This window comes from Leptonotus elevatus, chromosome 16, assembly GCF_054856555.1.
Source record: "Leptonotus elevatus isolate MCC_2025b chromosome 16, RoL_Lele_1.0, whole genome shotgun sequence".
NCBI classification, from domain to species: domain Eukaryota; kingdom Metazoa; phylum Chordata; class Actinopteri; order Syngnathiformes; family Syngnathidae; genus Leptonotus; species Leptonotus elevatus.
The window spans coordinates 13,828,726-13,852,263 of NC_141254.1; the positions used below are offsets into that span (position 1 = coordinate 13,828,726).

Genomic DNA, 23,538 nt, shown 5'->3' on the forward strand with positions numbered 1-23,538 from the left:
AGCAATACTAGCTACAGCCATTCTACAAGTGCAACCTGGTGTGACATGGACCTTATGCTGGATATCAATAATACATCATGTTCAAACGGGTTTTTGTACTTGCCTCCTAACCAAAGTTATGAATAAATGCAGCAAATGATGTTCCTAGTTAACTAGCTTTCAGGTGGGTTTCTCCTGGGTCCACTCCATGTTTGATCGAATCAACACTGAGCCATCATGGACACCCGCTGTGCTGCTGGCCACGCCTCCTCCCGAGGTACGCCATTTTGTTGACAAATCCTAAAACGATCAAAATAAGCTTTTTAATGTCAGCTTCCAACCCCGCTATAACTGTGACACTTACGTCGTCTAAGGGGAAAACACCACCTATCTTAATATGGACACATATAGGTTAAAACTTGCTTGTCGAGTGATAAAACCGCTTATTAAGAGGTCCCCGGCCACCCATTTTAACATGACACTCGCCTCGTTTGACGTCACCAAGCCATCTTTGTCCAGCTAATCCAAACTGGTTTGTTATACCTTCATTACGGCTCGGTCTCCTCACCTACAGTCACAGTCTTCTGGCACTGTCCACATACGAAGAGGAAAGGGGGTATTTTATTAGATAAGTGGACCTATCTCGACGGTAGACCCGAACCAGTGCCCCTCCTCGGCTATATAGGCAGGGAAACGCCAGGCGAAGCATCCAAAGGGTGCCAGAGGCTAGAGAGGAGCGCAGAAGGCAATCCACATCCATCTGCCAGCCACTTAGCACACGCTAACATTTCCAGCCCGGATTTCAGCACAGCTGTCTAGCCAACACTACCACAAAAAATGTAAGTAAACGTCGTTTTAGCTTATTTGTTTGTGCATTTTAGATACATGAATGGGGTTTCACGAAAAGATGCTGGCGAGCTCCTGGGTGGCTCATTTATCAGTCACTACTTCGTTTGTATTGTGCCTGCGTGTTTTATTTCCACAGCGGTCCGATAATGTCATTCGAATGGTAAAAAATAATAATAATGATAACCTTGGAGCCAACAGAAGCCTCGTTTGTTTTTTGTGATTTTTGGAGGTGTTAGAGGTGAAAAGACGAGCCATGTTTATCTCCTGCCTCTTTTCTCCCTCCGTCTCGTGCCGCTAGCTGCAGCCAGCACGCACGCATTTTGTTTCCAGTTTGGACCGGTTCTGTTTGAAAGGACATCGTCTGTATCATTAGACACACGCTAATTAATCTATTCACTGATGCCACGCTTAATACAAAAGATACCTTTTTGCCCGTGTCGGACATTTACCGCGGGGTAATTTTGCTCGTTGAGGCGCGGGTGACGATGGAGCTATTTGTAGAAAATCAAGGGCATATTGTGGAACTTGTCTTGTTTTTACGGTTGAAAGCACAATTTCGCGTGTAAACCGCGGAACGTTGTTTGGCAAATATAAACCACCCGTCATATATACTGTATTTTTATTAGCTGTGAATTAGGCCTAGGCCTAGTTTACGTGATATTTGCAACCTCCTGCAGCGGGGGGGTGGGGATAGCCTTTGCCTTTCTGTCGTCGATGGTAACGACAGGGTTGACAGCTAACTATTCTCATATATCACCATATTCCCCTTTAACCATTACAACGTCTCTCCTTTGGTGTTTTTAAAGTAGCAGCAAGTGTTTTTTGTTTTGTTTGTTATTGTTGAGATGACTGACTGAATGGAGGATGAAGAACAAGATGGCTAAATCAACCTTGGACGTTTGTATAAAGAGCAAAAGAACCCCCCCCCCCCCCAAATCCGAGAATTCATCGTGTCCTAACATAATTATATGTCCGTATGTGTTACTACATCCCGTTTATTGCCTTGAATCTCGATTTATAATCAAATCGCCATGTTTGCCTTGAATCAATTCTCCAGTTAAGGAACCTCCCCACTGCTGCTGTCGGTAGCCACATTATTTATAGGCCGTGAAACGTGATGTTTTACTGGCTGTCATGTGACCACGGTTCTGGTTGTATAGAATGTAAAGGTGTGAGGTCCTAGAGGTCACAATCGACTGGTGGGGAGTCGACTGATACTGGTCCGGACTGGAGTGGTGCTGTTCAGTGCTGAAATGTCTCTCTCCAGTGCTGAAAGTCACGCATCGTGCTAATGAGAGCGAGGATACAGAAATCGAGTTGGTTGTATACACTGCATTGCAAAAATGACATCTCGCTATAGTGTGTGTTTTCCAGCGCCATGAACTCAATAATACAAGATTATTTGGAAAAGTCCTAAAGAGGGCTGAATATGTTTAGCTTAACAACAACAACAAAAATGGACTGTACAAGAAGAATGTGGCCAGCTGTCCTTATTAGATCTGATCTTTCTGTTCATCAGGATCTGAACCATTGACAATTTGGGGAGATTTTGTGATTGGTACATTTACCAGATATCACTGATTGTCGCTGAAAATGTAACTAAACTGGTGAAATGTGTGGTAAAAATACAAAACAACTAATAATGAATGAAAAAATACTTTGGAAGGCTATTGTATTGTGTGGCATGATTATTTCACCTCTGTCAAGTAGTTTGATTAATAAACCCATCATCTGTTTTTATATCACTCCATAGCATTGCCAATAACATGCAAGGAATCACCAAACCTTTTGTCCAACTATCCAATAGGATTTGATGTTGTCGAAGGATTAGTAATGTGTGTTGGTGTTAAGATGACCTTTATACACAGTTTTGTCTCACAGTAGTGGAGTAGCTTTGTCACAACTCCTATTTGTGATGAGGCATCACTTTCTATTGCCTAGCATGCTAGATTTAGTGTGGTGAGTACATTCGGTTAAAATGAAGGATTTTTACATGCTGTTTTTTTTTATTTAATTTTTTTTTTTACATGCGCATTAGCTCAGGATTTGTATTTACCTATTGACGCCACAAGATGGCAGAAAAGCACTTTTTTGTTTTATTAGACATTGCTATGGCCTGACTGAAGGAATCTCTTTCGCTCAGTTCAACAAAGTTGCTTGGCACCAAATCATGCCAAAGCAATGTTTTTTTTAGTTTTTTTTAGTTATGGCTTTGGCCTCAGCATAAAAACAGCAAACAGCAAATACCAAATTATTTATTAATTATTATTATTTTTAATCATGATGGCAATATTGACTAATTTAACACATCACCAAACACCTTGCCCTTTGCAATGTGGTTAATTTGTAGTGTAGAAGGTCCAAAAAAATTATTTTATTGTTTTGACCCGAGCACAAAAACAGCAAACAAAACAAGCAAGAAACAGAGGTTAGGTTAGTTTTAAAAATCCACAAATAAATGAATTTGCAAATGCCGACCTGCAAATATGTGGGTGTTTCACCATACAATTCCTTTTTTTCCACAACCAGGTCTGCCCCAGCTGGAGCCCCCGCACCAGAGGGAGGGAGTCAGGGTCCTCCTAACCTCACCAGCAACCGCCGTCTGCAGCAGACACAGGCACAGGTGGACGAGGTGAGAACAAGTCGAGCTTTTGCCCAAAAAAATGTGTACGCTGCTACCTGCTGATCCAAACGGAAAATAACGTCAACTTTCAATCATGATGTTTGTGCCTCTCCCCAGGTGGTGGATATCATGCGCGTAAATGTGGACAAGGTTCTGGAGCGTGATCAGAAGCTGTCCGAACTGGACGACAGGGCTGATGCTCTGCAGGCTGGAGCCTCTCAGTTTGAGACCAGCGCTGCAAAACTGAAGAACAAGTACTGGTGGAAGAATGCTAAGGTTTGAGCACACAAATTATCCTGATAGCATGACATGTTATCATGTAACCATATGACAACTTTGTATTTTTTTTATCTTCTGACCACAGATGATGATTATCCTGGGTGTGATATGCGTGATTGTGCTCATTGTCATTATTGGTAAGATGTTTTTTTTCTTCTAATCTTTATCATTAGTAGGGTTGTCAAAATGAGTGTATTCATTTTGAATTGATTTAAAGTTCCTTTAACACCACTCATTTTTTTAAACGTGCGATTAATGACACCGCCCCTTACTTGGAAAGCCTTTACTGGGGGAATTCCAGTCGCAACGCAGCAGACACGGACACGTCAAAATTTTGCAGTAATACATTTAATAATAATACATATATTTGTGGAGACTGGGGTCAAGTTGTATTTTACAATTTTAAAAAATGGGTTACTTAACGTTAACTAATTCACTGCCATTGATGGTTATAGACGTCAAATATTCATTTTAACAATTTCTATTAGTTTAATAACACTTTTTTTCACTTTTGGTAACAAGAGTATGAGAAACTAGAATTGTTTTATTGTACATTTAGAACAGATATAAAATTTGTGATTAATCGTGAGTTAACTCGTGAAGTCATGCAATTAATTACGATAAAAAATGTAATGCCCTGGCGCTCCAAATTTTTAATAATCTTTTCTTTCTTTTTTTTAAATCACGTCAGGCGGTTAAATTTTTTAATTGTAATTAATCGCATGACTTCAATTGATAACTCACGCTTATTCATAATATTTTTCTGTTCTCAATGTACAATAAAAACAATTCAAGGTTTTCATACTCTTGTTAACAAAAGTGGAAAAAAATTTAAACTAATAGAAATAGTTCAAATGAATTTTTGACGTCAGAAAAATGCACTGAGCTGTCACCAACGTCTTACAAATGCAATTATGCCATCTAGTGGCAGAAAATGACCTCAACCCAAATCAATATGACACTCATTTTTTACTTCAATGTTATGAAATTACTGTATCAATGGCTAAAATATGCAGCCATATTTCTAGTAGTTTAACATTTGTTTCCACTTTTATGTTAACAAAAGTATAAAAATATTTTTATTGTACATTGCATCGTGTATTGAAGTCATGTGATTAATAACGATTACAAATTTTCATCACCTCACACCCCTAAATTAGTTATTGCTCATATTAGAGTAAATGACAGACTTTGCCACCATTCATCACTTTGTTTGCTTTCTGCAGTGTACTTCAGCACCTAAGAAGAGTCACTTCCTACCCCAGTCTAATCCCAACGTCCTTGCTTCAGAAGGAACCCTGAAATTTCATGACAAAAAGGAATCACAGCTAATGAGTTAATGTATCTTCCCCGATTGGCTTCAATAGAACACCCCTCAACCCTTCAGGGCCGTGTGGCTCAATCATTTCCACCACCTCGCCTCTGGACCCCTGTCAAATATTTGTCCCGTGAGTGTGCGGCCCTGCGTCCGTTCTGGGTCCTCTCGGCTTCTCTAACCTGCCATAAAGAGAGCCAAACACTTGTGATGATGCAACAACAGAAAAGGAAACAATGATTGGCAATGATAATTGTTACATGACTGATCTATATCTAGTCATTTGTAGAGTTTTATTCTGATATATACTGTTTTGTAGGTGTGCGTGCGAGTGTGTGCATTTTGTATTTTTTAATTTTTTGTATTAATTTTTCTGTATGCTTCAGCGTCGACTACTGCCTAATAATCGAAGTATGTATCTTGCATGTTCTAATCATCCGTCCATTCCCCCCCGCTTGCTCGAGTGGCAACAATCGGAGTCGGCCACAGAAGTGAATTTTCTGTTGGAATTTTTGCAGTCACAATCTCCAGGTTGAAATTATGTCCGATTTCATTCAGGTCAAAGTTATAGCTCACGGGTATTGATCAAGTAATGCATGAATTGTTCAGCTATCCCTTTGTAATGGTTCCCAGTCGCGTCTCCCTTCCCACGTTTCTCTTGAATATCCGTTGTGTCCTCAGCTTCTCCGGCCGTCTCCCTCGTGTCTTGCAGCATGCTTGAATTGAATTCACAAATCGTTTTAAAACTGCCATAGTACCGTTGGACCAATATGTCTGTAGATGTTTTTTTCTTCTTTTTCTTTTTTTATTACGTAGTGTCTTATTTCGATAACATTCCTTCATTGCAGTCTAGTGCAAATGCTCTTGCTGTAGCACATGTAATTGTTAGCATACTTCGGTGCGCAATGAAAAAAAAAAAACTGGAGTCAGTCATACAAACAACAGGAAAAAAATGAGGTCTAAGGATAAATTTGGTGAGAGGCAGGAATAGGATGCCGTTTTGTGGTATCAATCATTAACGTTAGCTACTACAAATAAACGATTGTTCAGGTTGTAATTGGAGTTTATGTGACGCAATCGCAGATATGAATTCATATCTTAATTTCAAAAGTCAAACCTGCCTGTTAATAAAAATAAAAATAAAAAGCCTTACTAGGAGTATCTACAAAATGCACTAAACAAACTTGTTTTTGATGGCGCTGTCACGCTGGGCGATAACCAGACCCTGAAGTGTGCTGCCAAACCTCACCATACGAAGAGCACACCAAACAGTTCAGCCTTATTTGCATTTTAAAAAAGGCCCAGCAATTCACAGTCAAAGATTTGTTGAAACAAAAAAGGGGGGGGGGGATCAAAGCATTCCTTGGCAGTGTTTAAATGGTTCTCCCTATAGGTATGCATCATTAAATGTAATAGATTCTATTTTTATTATAGTGTATTTTTGTGTGAAACAGACAGGTGAAGAGGAAGTTCCTCTACTTCTGTCTGGTGTGTGTGTTTCCGTTTTTATAATTCAGCTGTGTGTATTATACACTGCCAAGCAACAAGCGGAGGGGGGGGGGGGGGGGTGAAGCTTCTCTTGTTCATTGCAGTCGTCTGCCATGGCACAGTTGTAAAACTTTTGTGGTTTGGGATGGTGCATAAGGCCCCTTTGGCTACTTGATAAGTAACAGAGCAATAGGTGCACTTGCTGTATTTAGCCTACTAGCTCCAGATTAATAGGAAACAAGCTTTAGCGTTAGCATTCATAACCCGCAACCGTTCAATTTAAGTGTATTAAGTGTACTTAGTAGCCTTGGGGTTTTTTTTTTTTTGTTAGCATCAAGCTAGGTAGATCAACCACCTGTACTTCGTGACCGATTCGGAATCGTACCGTGTGTGAGCGTGTGCGCAGGTGCATCAATGTGGTGTGTGTTAGAATAGCTCTACCCCAGGAATATCCCCAGTTTATCCCGACAGATTAGGCCGCTTAAATCTCTTGAGTGAAGGCACGTTTGTTTGCTTGGCCACAAGGAGAAGAGGTGACAGATCTGAAGACCATTGAGCCCCCACCTCAAAAAAAAAAGAAAAGATTACCAAAGACCTTATGTGTGGGCTTGTGCTGACGATTGCCATCAAAAACAAGTGGAGAGGAGCAGGTTTAATCCTATTACGTTGAAATATCTGAAATGATAGGACTTTTTACTGCCAACACCGCAGAGTGTTAGTTAGGCTTGTAGTGCGCCGTGTACTTTATGCAAGTTGAACCAAAACTTAAGGACCGCATGCATCAATTGTCCCACACCTTGTGTCTTCAAGTAAAATTTAATCTGTCGTCAGTTTCAGATACAGGATCCTTTAACTAATAATAGCACAACCTCGTTTTCTTACCCGTTTCTGCCAATTTTCATAGTACAAAACATTTAGCTAGCTATCGGACAAAAACTAGCATTGAGTGTTATAATATGAACATAATTTGAGGGCTGGGGGACCTATATTTTGTTTTCAACGTACCAAGATTTACAGTCAAAGGGAATAAAAAATAATAAAAAAAAAAAGTTGGGAATAATGTGGCTCTTTTAGCCGTCCTGCTGAGTGAGGTGACATGGCACTACTGATTGGGGTAGGACACGTGTTATTCCATAAATCCAGCTGTCGTCCTGTGATTTCGCAACCAATTTGATCACAAAAGGAGAAGATGAAGCGAGTGCTGTCTCTTCACGTTGCTTTGCTGTATTGTGTGAAAAGGCGTGCATCTTTATTTGAACAGCTTGGCACTTTCTGTTTCTTGTTGTCGTCATTCTTTCGGGGAGCACATCCGTCCGGTGTGAGAATATTGCCCGATGCCGTCCTTGTGAAATGTTCAGTTATCTCAAATTGACGCTGCGCTCGGCCCATTTGTGGGTGATCCGAAACTTTGCAGCAAGCGGAGTGGGTTTTTTTTTTTTTCTGCTTTGAATCATTTGTGATCTTGTGATTCAAATATGAGTATATGTGCTCTATTGTTAAGCAAACCTAAACATCTAACATGGAGGGAATGTCGCCCCAAATGGGATGAGCGCAGTATTAGGAGGGAACCTATTGAGTTTCTGCACGGTCACTGGACGGCTTACGATATTCCACACCAAAAAAAATATATATATATGGAAAGATGTTTTGTTTTGTATGCCCACCTTTTTTTTATTATTTTGCATTCATTTAAAAAAAAAAAACCTCTGAATTTTGTGTAAGCACTGATTGGTAGAGGTAAAGATTGCTGAAGTCAACAGGGAGGGAACATATTTTTACCTTCAATTGTCCAGAAAATTTAAGACAAATTCTGCTGTTTACATCAGATTGCTGTTTGTACCCACACAATGCTGTATATTTGTTTTGTTTAAATATATTTATTTATGAGGAAAGATTTTAATTTCTCGATGGGACTGAGGCTTCTGGCAAGAAGGGTGTGTGTGTATATTGCCCCTGTTTGTCTGGTTTTATTGGAGGGACCCGACTGGAGGATCATGGGCAATGTGCTCAGTTCTTATTTTATTCTTACTTTTTCTTTTATTTATTGATAGATTTGTTGTGCTGTCGTTTAATATGGGATTAGACACTAAACAATGTTGGCTCAATGTAAAGGAGAGGAAACTGAATGGAAAACTAAATTGTATAATATAATTGTAGTGTAAATCTATCAATGTCTTATTATATTGATGAACATCATAAAATATATGTATATTGGAAAACAGTGCCTTGTGGACCATGGTGCTTACGTTGTGTGTGTGTATGCAAAATACAGTCATAAACATACATGTCATATTGTGCAAACACAACGAGGGGCAAACGTGTTCAACTGGAGTTATCCAAGTGAACTGTACAAGACACACACGCACTGTTTAAATACACAGATTGCTCAACACAAGTTACTTCCGTCCATATATCAGCAATAAACCCAGTTCCCCGATTGTGGAGACAACACAAGGTGGTGTACGATAACACTGAAAGCAACGTATGAAAACTAAATAGCACCGATGATAATAGCCCTATTCACGGTCCTTGTGTGTGGTGTGCGTCACGTGACCTAAGACACGATCCTGAAATAGAAACGCACTGCGAGGCCGCGACACTATGACCACTTGCATATTCTGGCGAAAACCGAGACAACCTACGCGAGTTCGTACGAAACACTTACAAACTCCATACCAAGGTTTTCTAAGATGAGATTCCAAGAGGATTCGAAGAACCAGGCTCCTGTCAGAAAAAAAAAAAAAAAACTACACTGCCAGGTTGTAGTTCTGCATTTTAACCACCAGATGTCAGTAAATGACAAAGACGGCCACGTCACAGTTCTGGTTGAGGTTCTGGGTTTTAATCTATTAGGCCTTTGATGAATGGCTACGACTCTAAATTGCCCATAGGTTAGTATTGTGTGGACGTCACATGACCAAAACCAGAAAACAGGTGAGCCGTGATGGCACGGACTTGAATGAACTGTCAATAGGACCACCGCAGCTGAAGCCAGGGAGCTTGAATGTTGATGGCTCTGACAACATGATGTAGGCAAATCTTTGAGCAACTGTGATGTCATAATTTTGGATGATAATATACACGATATCAATCATTGTAATGTTTAGTCAAGTGAGGGCGCATAGAACAAATTGCAGAGAACATTTTTGACTTGACTTCTTCTTTAATGGTGATATCAGATGATCAGCATCACGCTTCTTGGCACACTGTCAGGAAAAAGTTTTTTTTCCCCCCCTCTTCGGATTCTAGTTAGACGTGCTTGATTTTTCTCCAGCTGTTTCCTAGAAGTGTGAGTTTATTTGTTATTACTTTTCGTGACATCTTAAACTGTCATCTCACAGTTGTCACTTGAATAATAGATTGAAAACATTGAAATTTGTGCACATGTTTCTAATTATTAAAATAGTGGAAACTAGCCTACCATAATGTGCTGCATAAATGCAAGACCTTTTTTTTTTTCATCTCCAAGAATTTGAGTGGAACCAAACTGACAGAGACCAGATGGGATTCTCAGACAATTAGTTGTCTTTATTTTCCTTTTTTTTTAATGTGAAAATTTGATGATTGAACAAATTGAGGGGAAACACTTACAAATGCATCACAAGCAACATGACTGACTTTCCTCGTGTTGCTGAGTCAGATCTTTCGTCTCCCAGTTTTGTTTTTCTCTGAATTCTTTTTCACTCCTCCCCTCGCCCCCATTGCGATTCCATGCGACTCTTGGCAAAATGAAAGCATGTCAATCATTCCGAACTGTCTGGCGCTATTGCAGAACCTCCTTGCCTTGGGCTATTGGCCAAGGGTAAAGGTCACTCCGGCTCCCCCGTACACATGCACACTGTGTTGCCATCATAGCTGCATTCCTGCCTCCGCTGCCTCTTATCAGGCCTTCACTTTGAAGACAAACAGCGCAGCAGTGACCAGCACGTACTTGTGTCTCCAACTGACCTCCTTCGTCTTTGTTTTGGCAGCAGAAATTATTTCACGCTGGTTGTAAAGTGAAACACTAAATCAAAGGAAAACAGAAAGAAAAAAAAAAAGTGCTTTTAAGTCATATGCCACATGTCGTTGAAGACTTGTGGAAACTGTGCCTTGTGTTTTTTGTTGGCTGGCCGCCTTGGTTGTTCCAGACTCTGATCAAGCAGTTGTAGGTCAGCAATGCATGAAAGTGTCTGCTTTTACAACATTTACTGGACCAGCGTCACTGCTCCAGGCCTCAGCAGTGAGTTGACTCATCCACGAGAACTCCTCCACATTGTCGGGGGTGGGGGGATGGGGGGGCAGACGTCCTCTGGCTCAGATTATGTATGGAGCATAAGGACATTCTGGGGTTTGGGGACATACAATGCAAAGATACTTCATTAGATACTTCATGAGTTTTAAGATCCAACAGGAGCTTATTAAGTACTAACTAAGTGGTGGTTGCTATTTTTTTATAGTGTAACATAAATTATTATTAATTTATTTAAACGTCATTTAACTGAGGACAGATTATCATTTAGAATGTCAACTGCAGACAGAGTAAAATTAGGCTAAAATAAAGTAAAAATAAATTATGAATCATATACTGTACACAAAACATAAAATATTAAAGTTTTATTATTAGTATGTACTGTATAAATTAATTTTATTTATTAATATTACCTTTTTTGAAACAATAGACACAAGATTTGATCACAAAATAACTACATTTTATTAAGTTACAGCTAATTTATGTTTTTAAGTTATCATACGCAAAAACAGAGTAAAATTAGGCTAAAATAAAGTAAAAATAAATTATGAATCATATGCTGTACACAAAACATGAAATATTACATTCCATACAATACGTTTTATTATTAGTATGTACTATATAAATTAATTTTATTTATTAATATTACCTTTTTTGAAACAATAGACACAAGATTTGATCACAAAATAACTACAGTTTATTAAATTACAACTAATTTATGTTTTTAAGTGATCATACGCAAAAACTAGTATAGTTCAATTTAATAAAAAATTATTAGTACAAACTACTAAGTTACACCAACTTAAAAAAGTTAGTAGTAGGTTTTATAAAACAAAATGTATTTGATTATTTTGAACGTTTGGGTTTACAGTGCAAGGTAACCGCCATCAACAGAAATCACGAAACTTCTAAAATGCCCCCCACTAAGCTCCCTCCCACTAAGCTCCCCCCCTTATTCTACCCAAACCTGTGTTTTTATGGAGAAAACATCTGTCTCTAATTAAAGCCTTCGACTCCCTCTTTCCCTCTTCTTATCGCCCCCCTCTGGGCTCTTTCTCGCAATCCTTGTCCTTTTAGCATCTCTCTTCTGCTCTTTATCCCTTCTAGAACTATCTACCCCCTGCCCCCCGCCCCCCCCAATCCTTAAATCGCTCCACCCACCCTCCTCCTCTTCCTCCTCCTTCAGCCCTGCTCCTGAACCTCTCGCCTCATGCTGCAAACTCCCCCTCTCTTCCAATAGTGTCTGGGTGAGTGCATCATGTTGTACGCAGGCCATATGCGGGGCATCTCCTTGCTCCTGTCACTGATTTTGGGATGGACCGAGGCCCAGGAGACAAACTACACCAGGTGAGGTCACACGGTGTGGATGAAGGTTTGAAATGAAGATGAATGATCCGATGTTGTAAGTGGTTGATTTGACAAAACTTCCAGTCTACGTCTGAATTCTTTCCCATCTCTGCGGATGAAATCTTTCCACTTGGTTTGTTTGAATAGGCGCAGGGTTATTGTTGTTGTTTTTTTGCGTCTACAATGGCAGAGCCACCAGATGTTCATGTTTTCGCTTCTACCCGTGGGGTCCAATCTGAGCAACTTGGCTCCAGCTCTGGACATTTTGGCTGTAATCACCAAGCGTATGACTTTTTTGGGGGGGAGTTCTACTGTCTTGCTTCATACCGTTAAGACCAAAATGATTTACAGTGGGTGTGTTTTTGCTGGGAATGACCCAAGAATTGGCACATAAGTGTAAAAAGTTGTGTTCATTATTTGTCACCATTTTGAGGGAATGCAACCTTTTGCAGCAGGAACCTCTAACAAAAGCTAGACTGTAAAACATTTTTAACACAACACCACTTTCTTGTGTATTTTTTTTTTGTATGTATTAACTCATTCACTGCCATTGACGGCTATAGATGTCAAAAATTCACTTTATTTCTATGAGTAATTTTTTTTTTTATACTTTTGTTAACAAAAGTATGAAAACCTAGAAAAAAATATTTATTGTACGTTAAGAACAGATATAAAGTTTGTGATTAACCGTGAGTTAACTAGAGAAGTCATCCATGATAATGTCATGATTAAAAAAAATAATCGCCGAACGCTCCAAATTTTTAATAATGTTTTTTTTAAGAAAAGATTATTAAAAATTAAAATATATATATATATATATATTATTTTTTTAAATAGAAAAGATTATTGAATTAAAAACAATTTTTTTTAAAGAAAAGGTTATTTAAAAAATAAAATAATAAAATAAAATAAATGTAATTTTTTTTTTAAATAGAAAAGATTATTAAAAATTAGGGGCGTCAGGCAATTAAAATTTGTAATCGTAATTAATTGCATGATTACACTAGTTAACTCACGATTAATCGCATGACTTCACTAGTTAACTCACTACTAATCACAAATTTTATATCTGTTCTAAATTTTCAATAAAAATTTTTTTTTCTAGGTTTTCATACTCTTGTTAACAAAAGTGGAAACAAATTGTAGGAAATAGTTAAAATGAATTTTGACGTCTATAACCGTCAAAGGCAGTGAATGAGTTACTCATCTAGCCACAAAACAAAAAAGTTGCTGGAAATCAGATCTAAGTATCCTTAACAAGGTCAGAAACATGCCCTTGCTGACTCTGCTACTACAAATCTATACACGTGTTTACAAGAGCTGCTCCTTTCTGTGTAATTATCTCTGACACCCACAGAGCGCTTTAAGAATTTTATGACACAATAACGACAAGGTTGAAAGACTCGGCTGAAGAAGATGAGTTCAATTCCATTTGTTTCTTTCCAGTTACAATTCTTGGAATTCATTGGAATTTCAAGCAGAAGTACTTGGCTTACAAAGAGTAGTCCATTTTTTAAACTCCAGTAATTGGCAAAGGCGGTTTACAGTTTGAGACTCCCATTGGAAGTTTCTGTAAACATTGGCCGAGTTTATGCATTCATGCCATTCTTGTGTATTTGCCAAAGCTTGTTAATACTGTACAGTCTGCTCATGGCCGTTATCACAGGCCCGTCTTCCACTGTGGAGGATCACTTGTTGCGGGGTCGGGATTTGTCGGCAGTGAGGGCTTCCCGAGCCATTACAAACCAAACAGCAAATGCACCTGGATCATTACAGTGAGTCGACCTGCAACAAGTTAAAACATCAGACCAACTGCCTCCCATTCATTGTCTGACCCTTTTGGTCTCTCTTTGGTTGCCAGGTCCCGGAAGATAAAGTGGTCATGCTCACCTTCCGCATTTTTGACCTGGAGGCGGACTCGCAATGTCGCTATGACTACCTGGATGTGTACAACGGCAAATCCAACACGGTGCAAAAACTGGGACGTTTCTGCGGAACCTTCCGGCCTGGTGCTCTTATTTCCACCACCAACGTTATGATGTTGGAGTTGGTGACCGATGAAGAGACCCATGGAAGAGGTTTTGTGGCCTACTTCAGTGGTGCCACGCCATATGCTGAGGGTAGGTGATTTTTTTTTAATATTCTTTTTTTTTTTACCACACTTCATTTTCTTGTTACTGAATGAGAAGGTCAAAATAGAAGAGAAAGTCGAAACATCCCCTTCTTGGGGGTTCAGTGCTACAACACTTATTGTATCTACAAATAACTCAAAATACAGCCATTCATAGCTAAACATCTTGCAACAAACGTGAGTACACCCCTAGGTGAAAGTTATGTGTGTAGTGAGTCCCATTAAACATGGGTTTGGATGTGATTTGTTCATTCTAAACACAGCCACACCCCCAATTATAAAAAGGTGTGCCATATTGTTCAAACACATCAAGGGACCCGCAAGTGCCCCAAAATAACAGGAAGTGCCCTAAAATCAACAGAAAGTTGACCTGGAAGTGTGGCAAAAACAATAGGAAATGCCCCAAAATCAACAGGAAATGCCCTAAAATCAACAGGAAGTGACTGGGAACAGCCCACACGCAATCGAAAGTGCCCCAAAATGAACAGGATGTGAAGCGCCCCAAAACAACAGGAAGTTGAGCTGGAAGTCTGGTAAAAACAATAGAAAGTGCCCCAAAATCAACAGCAAATGCCCTAAAATCAACGGGAAGCTGACCTGGATGTGTTTGTGGCAAAAACAATAGGAAGTGCCCACAAATCAACAGGAAATGTCCCAAAATCTACAGGAAGTGAGCAGGAAGTGAGCAGGAAGTGCCCAAAAAGCAACAAGAAGTGCCCATAAATCAACAGGAAGAATCTCAATTGCTAATTTTTTGCTTTTAAGATCGAAAAGATTTCTTTCACTCCTTCTTCCTTCCTTCCTTTATTCCTTTCTTTCTTTCTTTAATTCTTTCTTTTTTCAATCAAAATTATTTATCTTGGTGTCATTTTGTTCACACATCACAGAAACCAGGCATTTTCACAGGGGTGTGTAGACTTTTTTTTGGTATCTGTCTTTGTGCTATGATGCAGCAAAGTTTTTGTTTTGCTAGTGGAGAAAGTGCAGGACTCGAGCCCGTGGGGTTATAAAATGACTGTTATGTAGATAATAATACAGTGTGCTTTTCCAGTTTCAGCCATCTTGGACTGCAAATCTGTTGTTATCTTCCTTAAAAATCCTCGTGGTTGTGCGGATTGTTTTAGATGAGCAGTTCTGTGGGGGAAAGACAACAAAATCCCAGGGAGAGATCATGACGCCAAACTGGCCCAACAAGAAGTATCCACCAGGAACCAGCTGCTCTTGGCTCATCACTGTGGAACCCGATAAGGTGTTGCAAAAGAACCTGCATGAAGTCATTCCAAATGTTTGTGTTTTGTTTTTAATAGTTTCTGTTTGCATACCAGGTCATTCAGGTTAAATTTGGTAAGTTTGTCTTGGAGGCGGATACCTATTGCCGCTTCGACTATGTGGCCTTCTTTAATGGCGGAGAGAAAGATGACTCGCGCCTGATTGGAAAATATTGTGGAGATAAAGCCCCACAGTAAGAATAACAGAATTGGTTGAAAAATACAATATTATGCTTAACCGCTGCTAAATTCCTGCTCATGTTGTTTTTTTCTGTCCAGGCCCATCATTACCAGCGGCAACGTGCTCCTGGTCCAGTTTGTGTCTGACCTCAGTGTGACGTCTGATGGCTTTCTGGCTACTTACACGAGCGTCCCCCGTGGTGCTGACCCAGCTGTAGCCCACGGTTCTGATACTAGGTCCATTCCAGCGAGACCTGCTGTACGTGTGGTCCCTACTACTAAAGCACCGCCACCTGTCGCCACGGTCAAATATGTGCCCCCTCCTGCACCGGAACCAACTGAGCAACCCAAACCCGTCAGGCCTCCTAATGGACGTGGGGCCAGTACCACGGGTCAGGACAGGAGAGTGGTTGACTCCAGACCAAATGGAGGACGACCTGGTAAGTGAAGCGACATCTTGTGCTACTTTGGAATGCACATACTGTATATGCATACTATACTGTTGTTTAATTTAATTTAATTTTATTTTATTTTTTTAACAGTTGCTCAGAATCCACTGTGTGCCAAAGTGTGTAAAAGAGACGGGACTATCAAGCCCAGTTTCTGTGCCAGTGAATTTGGTAAGTGAACCTGTTCAGTGTTAAACCAGGAGTGTGCTCAAGGTCCACATTGTATATTTAAATCTAACAAATTGGTAATTATTTTAATAACAGCAATAATAACAATGTAATAACATTTCTAAATATAGCTAATAGCAATTTAATCACATTGCATCAAATGTTCAATTGATTTGTAAACACTTGTTTGTAGAATGTGTATGTAGAATAGTTTTATTTTAATAGCAATAATTATAACAATATAATAACAATGTAATAACAGTGCAATTATAAATATTAATGATTTAATCGTTTATTCATTTTTTATTTATTACAATTCATTAGTGTTTTAAAAAATATATAGTTTAATAAAATGTATAATTATGTAAAAGTGTTTATTGTATTAGGATTTTTAATTTATTCACCCCCCAAATTATTATTTTTTTTTACTAGTTATTTACAAAAACTAGTTAATTAACTAATTATTCAATGAAATAAATTACATTATAAAATCCTACACTTCACTAGTAGTTCTAGTACATTGTACATGTCAACTAGTGTACAGTTTAGACTCCTGGATCCTACTAGCGGGAGAAAAATGCCCACTAGTAGATTTGTATCACTAGGAACGTTACAGTAGTGAAAGGCTAACCTAGTGCACCTTACTAGTGAGGATCATACTAGCGCATTGATCTTAACTGCAACAAGATATCAAATAAACGCTCTAACAACTTGAACATAGAAAAAAAAAACCATTTGGCTGCATTCTTACCACGCCCACTTTGTCTGCAGTGATAACCGGGAAGGTGACCTCTCTGGCCCCCGGACCTCGAGGTACCCTTCTCATTGGGGTATCTGTCATTAAGACTTACAAAGCAGGGCGGCTGACGATCACGCAAGTCGGAGAGACCATGTCGGTTCGATTGGTGTCACAATGCAGGAAGTGCCCATTGCTTCGCAGAGGTACACACACACACAAAATTGTACATTTAGTGTACATCACACTCATCCGGTCTTTATTCTTTTTCCCCCGCAGGCGCTAACTACATCATCATGGGCCAAGTGGACGAAACCGGCCGTGGCAGCCTGCAACCTGGCGCCTTCACAGCTCCTTACAAAGCCCCACATCACAAATTATTGACAAACATCAACAACCAGCCATGTTAACTCAACCACATCTGCCCTTAGAATGTGACAATGTGAAATCTCGGTAAAATATCACAGTCATTTTATAACTCCATTAAAGTACTAAAGTAACATTGTCTGTAATTTATGTATGAATAAAGGATTTTTATATCTCTATCGTCACTCCTGTCTCAGAGTATTTACACAAAATAGTTTTGGGAGTCCATCTAGTGGCCGTAAATGGTAATAGCACCCAGATTTTGAATCATAACTTGCCTTTTTTTTTCCAATGACAATGTGAGATTTTTAACTAATAATATATACACTGCCTACTCAATATGTATTAAGAAAAAGTCAATTTTGGAGTAAGGTTTTATTGGAAAAAAATATCTTATAAAATACAGGAATAGTATACAAAACTATTAGCTAAACATCCATTTGCAATGATGGACTGGTGGATTGATTTTTTACAACGGATTAAAAATGACCACCCACTTCACCAAGCAGGGATACATTAAAACAAAAATAATAATTAAACAAAACAAAAAAAACCACTCTGCCTTCTAATGTTAGAATCAACCTCTCCTCACACCCAAACACTGCCCTTGCCCTCCCTCTCAGAAACTTCCGGCATGCCACAGCAGCCGGCCACCCCGGCCTCCCTGCTGCGAGCGGCGGGCAGGTTCTTGTACACGGCCCTGCTGTAAGGGATGAAGCACAGGCCCAGTTGCAGGTGGCGAGCCAGGCGGCAGAAGGCAGCCAGCGCCAGGACCAGCAGGGGCGTGAGCAGCAGAAAGCCGACCACCAGCAGCGCGATGCAGCCGGCGTCATCCAGCAGGTCTGAACAGTACACGGAGGTACCGTGGGGCTGCACCTGAAACGGTCAAATGCGTGAGCACAGGTCACAGGTCAGGTCGTACCATAAGTAACGTTAACAACTGTTTTTAAGTACAGTATGGACTTGACGTACAGGTCAATAACCCATGGAGCATGGCATTATGGGAAAAAAATGCTACGTTTGTAGCATTTAGCGCAAAAAGTACATTTGAACGTATTTTCAAATAGGTTGAACTTTAAATGTATTTGCAAGTACATTCGAAAGTTTAAATACGTTTGATTGATCACGTTTGTATGTGGAAAATGTTGAAAAGTTGAAATTTACATGACCGTAGTACATACAAACATTGTACGCAAATATATTTGAATACATAAAAACTCACAAGCATAAAGTATGTGATAAAAAGTATGTAATAATAATCCCCTACCACCACCACAAGTTACTCTTTCCACGTGCTGAGCATATTTCAACCAAATAAAACAAGTTTTACAGAAATTCATGAACTCGTAGGAGAGCAACAGGTGAACCGTGATATAGCGGGGGATTACTGTAATTGTGATATGTTTTTTTTTGTATTTCAGCAAACATTTCTTGCTCATTGGCTGGGAGAAATCATGTGACTATATTGATGCCTTGTATTGAAGCATCAGTTAAACTTTCAGGGCCAAGAAAGGGTTGCACCTAATCAATATTCTTACTCATTAGGCACACATACAAAATGAACGTCTGCATATTCGCAAATTCACTTATTTATGGATTTTGTTTTTCAATACTTAATATCATACTTAAATGCATTTTCAATTAAGTATTGGCGTGCATTCACTCAAAAAAAAAAAAAAAAAAAACTGGGTCGAAAATGGACCGACCCAAGTTTTTGAGTTATTTAACCCCAAAAAGTTGGGTCAAATTAAATCAATAACCCACAAAACAACCACATTTTGGGGCTGTTTTGTGGGTTATTCATTGGATGCAACTTTTTGGGTGAATGAAATTACCCGATTGAATTAGGTGGAAAATGAAGACCCAACTTCTTGAGTTATTTAACCCAAAACATTGGGTCAATTAAATAAATAACCCACAATGCAACCCAATTTTTGTGGGTTGTACATTTGATCCAAATGTTTGGGTTAACAGAATAACCAAAATTAATTTGGTGGAAAACAAACGGACCTAACTTTTTAGTTAATTAACCCAAAACGTTGGGTTGAACTAAATAACAACCCACAAAGCTGCCCAATTCCTCGGGATGTTTTGAATTATTCACTAGATCCAAGTTTTTGAAGAGCCCAACTGAATTGGGTAAAACATTAACCGACCCAACTTTTTGAGACATTTAATCTGCTAATATTCCAATTTACCGCATATATAAAAAAAAGTTAGGTCAAATTAAATTAATACTCCACAAACCGACCCAACTTTTTGAGGTATTTAAACCAAAAAGTTGGGTAAAATTAAATAATAACTCACAAAGCGACCCCATTTTCAGGGTTGTCTTGAATAACTGGTCGGCCCCTTTTTGACCCAATTTGGGTTCATTCTAACTGTTTTCGAGTGTTATATGATGAATTTGATCACTATACGTTATTGGCAAATGTTTACTTCTGTATACAATTCTTGTATTGTCTCTTTATAAATCATATTTTGCACGTGTATAGTACCTAATAAACTATCTGGTGTTGAGAGTATTCAATCTCTTCTAAAATTTGGTCTGCTATCCACTGCACAAAGTAATCAAAGCTATGAGTCACAGCTGCAAAAGATTAAAACTTAATCTCCAGGAAGTCTCGGGAAAACTTAGAAAAACAGTATCAAGTCAATGAGGGAAATATACTGGACGTCACCAACCGTTCAACGTGGAGGTGTGGTGTTTAATAGCGATTCCTAACCCGAGTGCCATGAGACATAAACTGTAGAATATTTACTACGAATAAATGTATCCTTCTTCGTCTATCTATACCAGTGACAGGCAGAACAACATCAGAACTTGCTGTGTGTGACATTTTTGTTTGTTTGTTGTAAGATTTTTGTTTTCAAGACTGACCGTGGAATGGCAGAGGAAGCCGAATATGATCATAACGAGCGCCGGGGTGAGGATGGTGCCAAACACGATGCCAGCCAACAAGCCGTTTATCGTGGCGATCACCAGATTCTGAGCTGTGACCAGGACGGAGCAGGCCCAGCAGTCCAGAGACCCCCTCAACTCCAGCGGGGGGTCGGGGGCGTCGCTCCCACCCGTGGAGTACGGTGGAGGCACCACCACACTGGCCCCTCTCGAGGGGGAGCCGGGTTCGGAGTGGGGCAGCTCCGAGGTCTTCTCTAATGTGCCGTTCCGTGACAGACTCATTTTGCTGGTGGAGAACTGAAAGAAAGAAAAGATGTTGAATATATATATATATATATATATATATATATATATATATATATAGTAAGTTTTCATAATCTTGTTAAAATAAAAGTGGAACATTTTTTAAACTAATAGTAATATGGCTGCATATTTTAGTCATTGATACAGTTATTTTATAAGAATTCATAAAATTTAGTTAAAATTAAAAATGTGTACTCTACTGTAAAAACGAGTGTGACATCGATTTGTTTTGAGGTCATTTTTCTGCCACTAGATGGCATAATTGCGTTTGTAAGCTGTTGGTGACAGCTCAGCGCATTTTTCTTTTCCTATTCGGAGCCATCGAATCTTTAATATGAAGTCACTTGTGAAATTCTGCACTTTTATAAAATTGCAAAATACAACTTGACCCCAGTTTACACCAATATATGCATTATTATTATTACATTTATTACTGCTAAATGACAGTGGACGTGTTTAACTCAAGTTGAACACACTCATTTTAAGTTAATGTGTATATATATATATATATACACACATAGGGGTGTTTTTCTGTGCAGTCAGTGAAAATAGTAGTAAACTACACCAACTGGGAAAGGAAATGGGCTCCCGCCGACCCCGCCTCCACACTGCAGGATAACCGAGAACAATGAGTCCAAGCAGGAGCCGAAAAATTCCTCTAATCACTAATCAGTCAGAACAATGTTATTGCGTTGGTGACTGCTTTTTGTTTTGTTTTGTTTTTTAACACACCTTTGTATTGCCATATCCCTCATTTAACAAGCACTGGGAAATACATTAGTGACTACATATGAAAATGTTCCAAATTATCAATGCGCAGTGTACTTGATTTTAAAACCCACTTTTTAGAAACAAATTTTCAAAAACGTGCGTAGTAGTGTTCCAAAAATCATTTAGTTGTGTTTTTAAAGTTGAGTTTAAAAGTGTTTAATTGTACTCACCGTGGGTTTGAACCCGCTGGTCCCGCTGCACTTTGATGCCACAAAAACGGCCGTTGTCGAGGTGCTAAGTCAAAAGATGAGGAGAATGTCAAGAATTGCCTTCTGATGAACGTCTTGTGTGGAATTCCACCTCCAGTGGTTGGCGCGTTTGCTTAATTAAAACGAAAATATTCTTCTTCTTCTTTTTTTTTCTATCTTGTCGGTGTCGCAACTCTGAAGACGTCTTTTCCGCTCAGAGAAAAAGGAACCGTGTCGACTTGAGGAGAAATATGCTTTCCCGCTGACTTCAACGTTTCCTTCCCTGGCATTCTGTTTCCTCAGTCTGACTCCAGCTTGAGATAGGATTTGAGTGCGTGTGCGCGTGCGCGTGCGCGCGTGCACGTATCCTGAGCAGCAGAGAAGCCGACTGACTGGGCAGCGGAGGCTTTTTTGTGTGATAACCCAGATGCGATTCCAGGAGGGGGGGGGGGGGGGAGTGTTTATTTGGATAGATTAGACGAGAGGAGTCCCGGTATGTTGCCCCCACGCACATCATTTGACACTTCTTTCACCTTCATTTTCATGATGAATAGCAGCTGAACTTGTTTGACAATATTTGTCGTTGAAGATGAAAGCAACTTATAAAAAGTTTTTTTTCTTTTTTTTTTAATTCCCACAGAAGCCTGAGGTGTAAAACAAAAGTGGCACCAAGAGCTGGGTTTGTTTCCGGGCAGCAGGAATGGCAAAGCGGTGACCTTTGACCCCTTTGATGAAAAACAGATCTGTGGGTGAGGAAATGAGGTTGGGGGTAGAGCTCGACTAATTTGCTGGAGAAAAAAGGCCCGATAAGAAGCCGTCGGGGGCTCAGTTCAAAGGCGGGAATTACTTTTATGATATCGAGCCTCATTTTCGACCGTTATCGCTTATTTGTTTACATGTTCACAGGGCCCGATGCGCTGTACGTACTGTACAGTGTTTACTTTGAAGAGAAGATGGGACTTTTAACAGTTTGAAAAAGTGTAGACACCCTGAGGCAATGTTGGCCGCTATGGATGGTTTTGCAATTAACAACGAGTGAGTTGTTTGTTGTGTATGTGATGTTTTAGTGCCCCTGTCAAGGGCTGCGCTTGTTAGAGGAAAACCAGTTTTCCTGTCCTTGGAACCAGGATATCCCTTGCTGCATCCGCAGCCAGTCCAGATGTGCAGCTCCTGCCGTTTTGTTTGCTTCAAGCCCCAGGATGGACGTAAACGTTAAAAATAGAACAAAATTAAGTTAACAATAGATGACAGGGTACTGAGTGTGCGTGTGCGGTGACAGTCGATGACCTCATACATAGATTAAGCCGTGGGTTGTATTTTTTTATTTTTTTTTGTCTTGAGGCATTTGAGCCCAAAATGGGCTTTGCTCTTAAATTGTGATAAGTCACACTTGAACTACTCAAAATGTTCAATGGCATCAGGTGTATCCATACATATATATTATATATATACTGTGTAATGCCTTCGATGGACAATAAAAGCATATATAATTTTTTTTTTCTTTCAAATTTGAATATTTCATATCGCATAATTAGAACCTTGAAAACGCCAATACATCATAACAGCATGCCATTTTGACAATGGTTTTGCAGTAAGTAAAAAATTATGATTTATACTGGGAGTCGATGTCACCAAAAACAGGCATTTTATAAAGAAACATGGTACAAATCTGTCTCCCCCCCATTTGTATTAATAAAAAAAACTATTTTGAACCTCTGCATGTCATAACAATCCGCTGAAATGTTTTACTTCCTAGTGTTTTAATGTGTTAATTTTGACAAGACATTTTAATTTAGTTTTAGTTCTAGTCTTTTGACTAAAATCAATTAAAGTTTTAGTCCCAATTTAGTCAATTGATTGTATTTTAGTATGAATCCATTTTAGTCGGACAAAAAAAAGAGCAATTTTAGTCGACTAAATTGACAGTTTAGTCGATATTTTCCTTCAGCATTTATTTGAACTTTT

General features: G+C 39.3%; 3 protein-coding genes across 4 annotated transcripts; 2 read left to right on the plus strand and 1 right to left on the minus strand.

Moving 5' to 3' along the window:
• Positions 1–343: 343 nt before the first annotated feature.
• Positions 344–8,754, plus strand: LOC147160884 (vesicle-associated membrane protein 2). Of its 2 annotated transcripts, XM_086057602.1 has the most exons (5): positions 382–818; positions 3,358–3,460; positions 3,569–3,727; positions 3,816–3,867; positions 4,957–8,754. In XM_086057602.1, coding segments are annotated over exons 1-5 (333 nt in total). In that variant the 5' UTR covers positions 382–816; the 3' UTR covers positions 4,974–8,754. The 2 variants fall into 2 exon arrangements, with proteins under 2 accessions (XP_085913727.1, XP_085913728.1); XM_086057601.1 differs by lacking the exon at positions 4,957–8,754 and having other exon boundaries at positions 344–818; positions 3,816–3,905.
• Positions 8,755–11,938: 3,184 nt separating this feature from the next.
• pcolcea (procollagen C-endopeptidase enhancer a) lies at positions 11,939–17,594 on the plus strand. Its single transcript, XM_086099090.1, has 9 exons — positions 11,939–12,111; positions 13,778–13,886; positions 13,973–14,231; positions 15,367–15,491; positions 15,568–15,704; positions 15,790–16,130; positions 16,233–16,310; positions 17,079–17,249; positions 17,323–17,594. The coding sequence occupies exons 1-9, from the start codon at positions 12,023–12,025 to the stop codon at positions 17,451–17,453; spliced, it is 1,440 nt and encodes a 479-aa protein (XP_085955216.1). The 5' UTR covers positions 11,939–12,022; the 3' UTR covers positions 17,454–17,594.
• Positions 17,595–17,765: 171 nt separating this feature from the next.
• On the minus strand, positions 17,766–21,968 carry tmem88a (transmembrane protein 88 a). Its single transcript, XM_086099091.1, has 3 exons — positions 21,556–21,968; positions 20,291–20,608; positions 17,766–18,285 (listed from the first exon to the last, which is right to left on the minus strand). The coding sequence occupies exons 2-3, from the start codon at positions 20,591–20,593 to the stop codon at positions 17,998–18,000; spliced, it is 591 nt and encodes a 196-aa protein (XP_085955217.1). The 5' UTR covers positions 20,594–20,608; positions 21,556–21,968; the 3' UTR covers positions 17,766–17,997.
• Positions 21,969–23,538: the final 1,570 nt, after the last annotated feature.

Excerpts from the sequence above, each read along its gene's own strand:
- LOC147160884 (XM_086057601.1), top strand. Across the intron at positions 3,461-3,568 it reads CACAGGCACAGGTGGACGAG|GTGGTGGATATCATGCGCGT; the intron begins GTGAGAACAAGT and ends GCCTCTCCCCAG. Across the intron at positions 3,728-3,815 it reads ACTGGTGGAAGAATGCTAAG|ATGATGATTATCCTGGGTGT; the intron begins GTTTGAGCACAC and ends TTCTGACCACAG.
- pcolcea (XM_086099090.1), top strand. The coding sequence starts at position 12,023 with ATGTTGTACGCAGGCCATATGCGGGGCATCTCCTTGCTCCTGTCACTG. Across the intron at positions 12,112-13,777 it reads CAGGAGACAAACTACACCAG|GCCCGTCTTCCACTGTGGAG; the intron begins GTGAGGTCACAC and ends CCGTTATCACAG. Across the intron at positions 16,131-16,232 it reads ACCAAATGGAGGACGACCTG|TTGCTCAGAATCCACTGTGT; the intron begins GTAAGTGAAGCG and ends TTTTTTTAACAG.
- tmem88a (XM_086099091.1), bottom strand. The coding sequence starts at position 20,593 with ATGAGTCTGTCACGGAACGGCACATTAGAGAAGACCTCGGAGCTGCCC. Across the intron at positions 18,286-20,290 it reads GCTTCCTCTGCCATTCCACG|GTGCAGCCCCACGGTACCTC; the intron begins GTCAGTCTTGAA and ends TGACCGTTTCAG.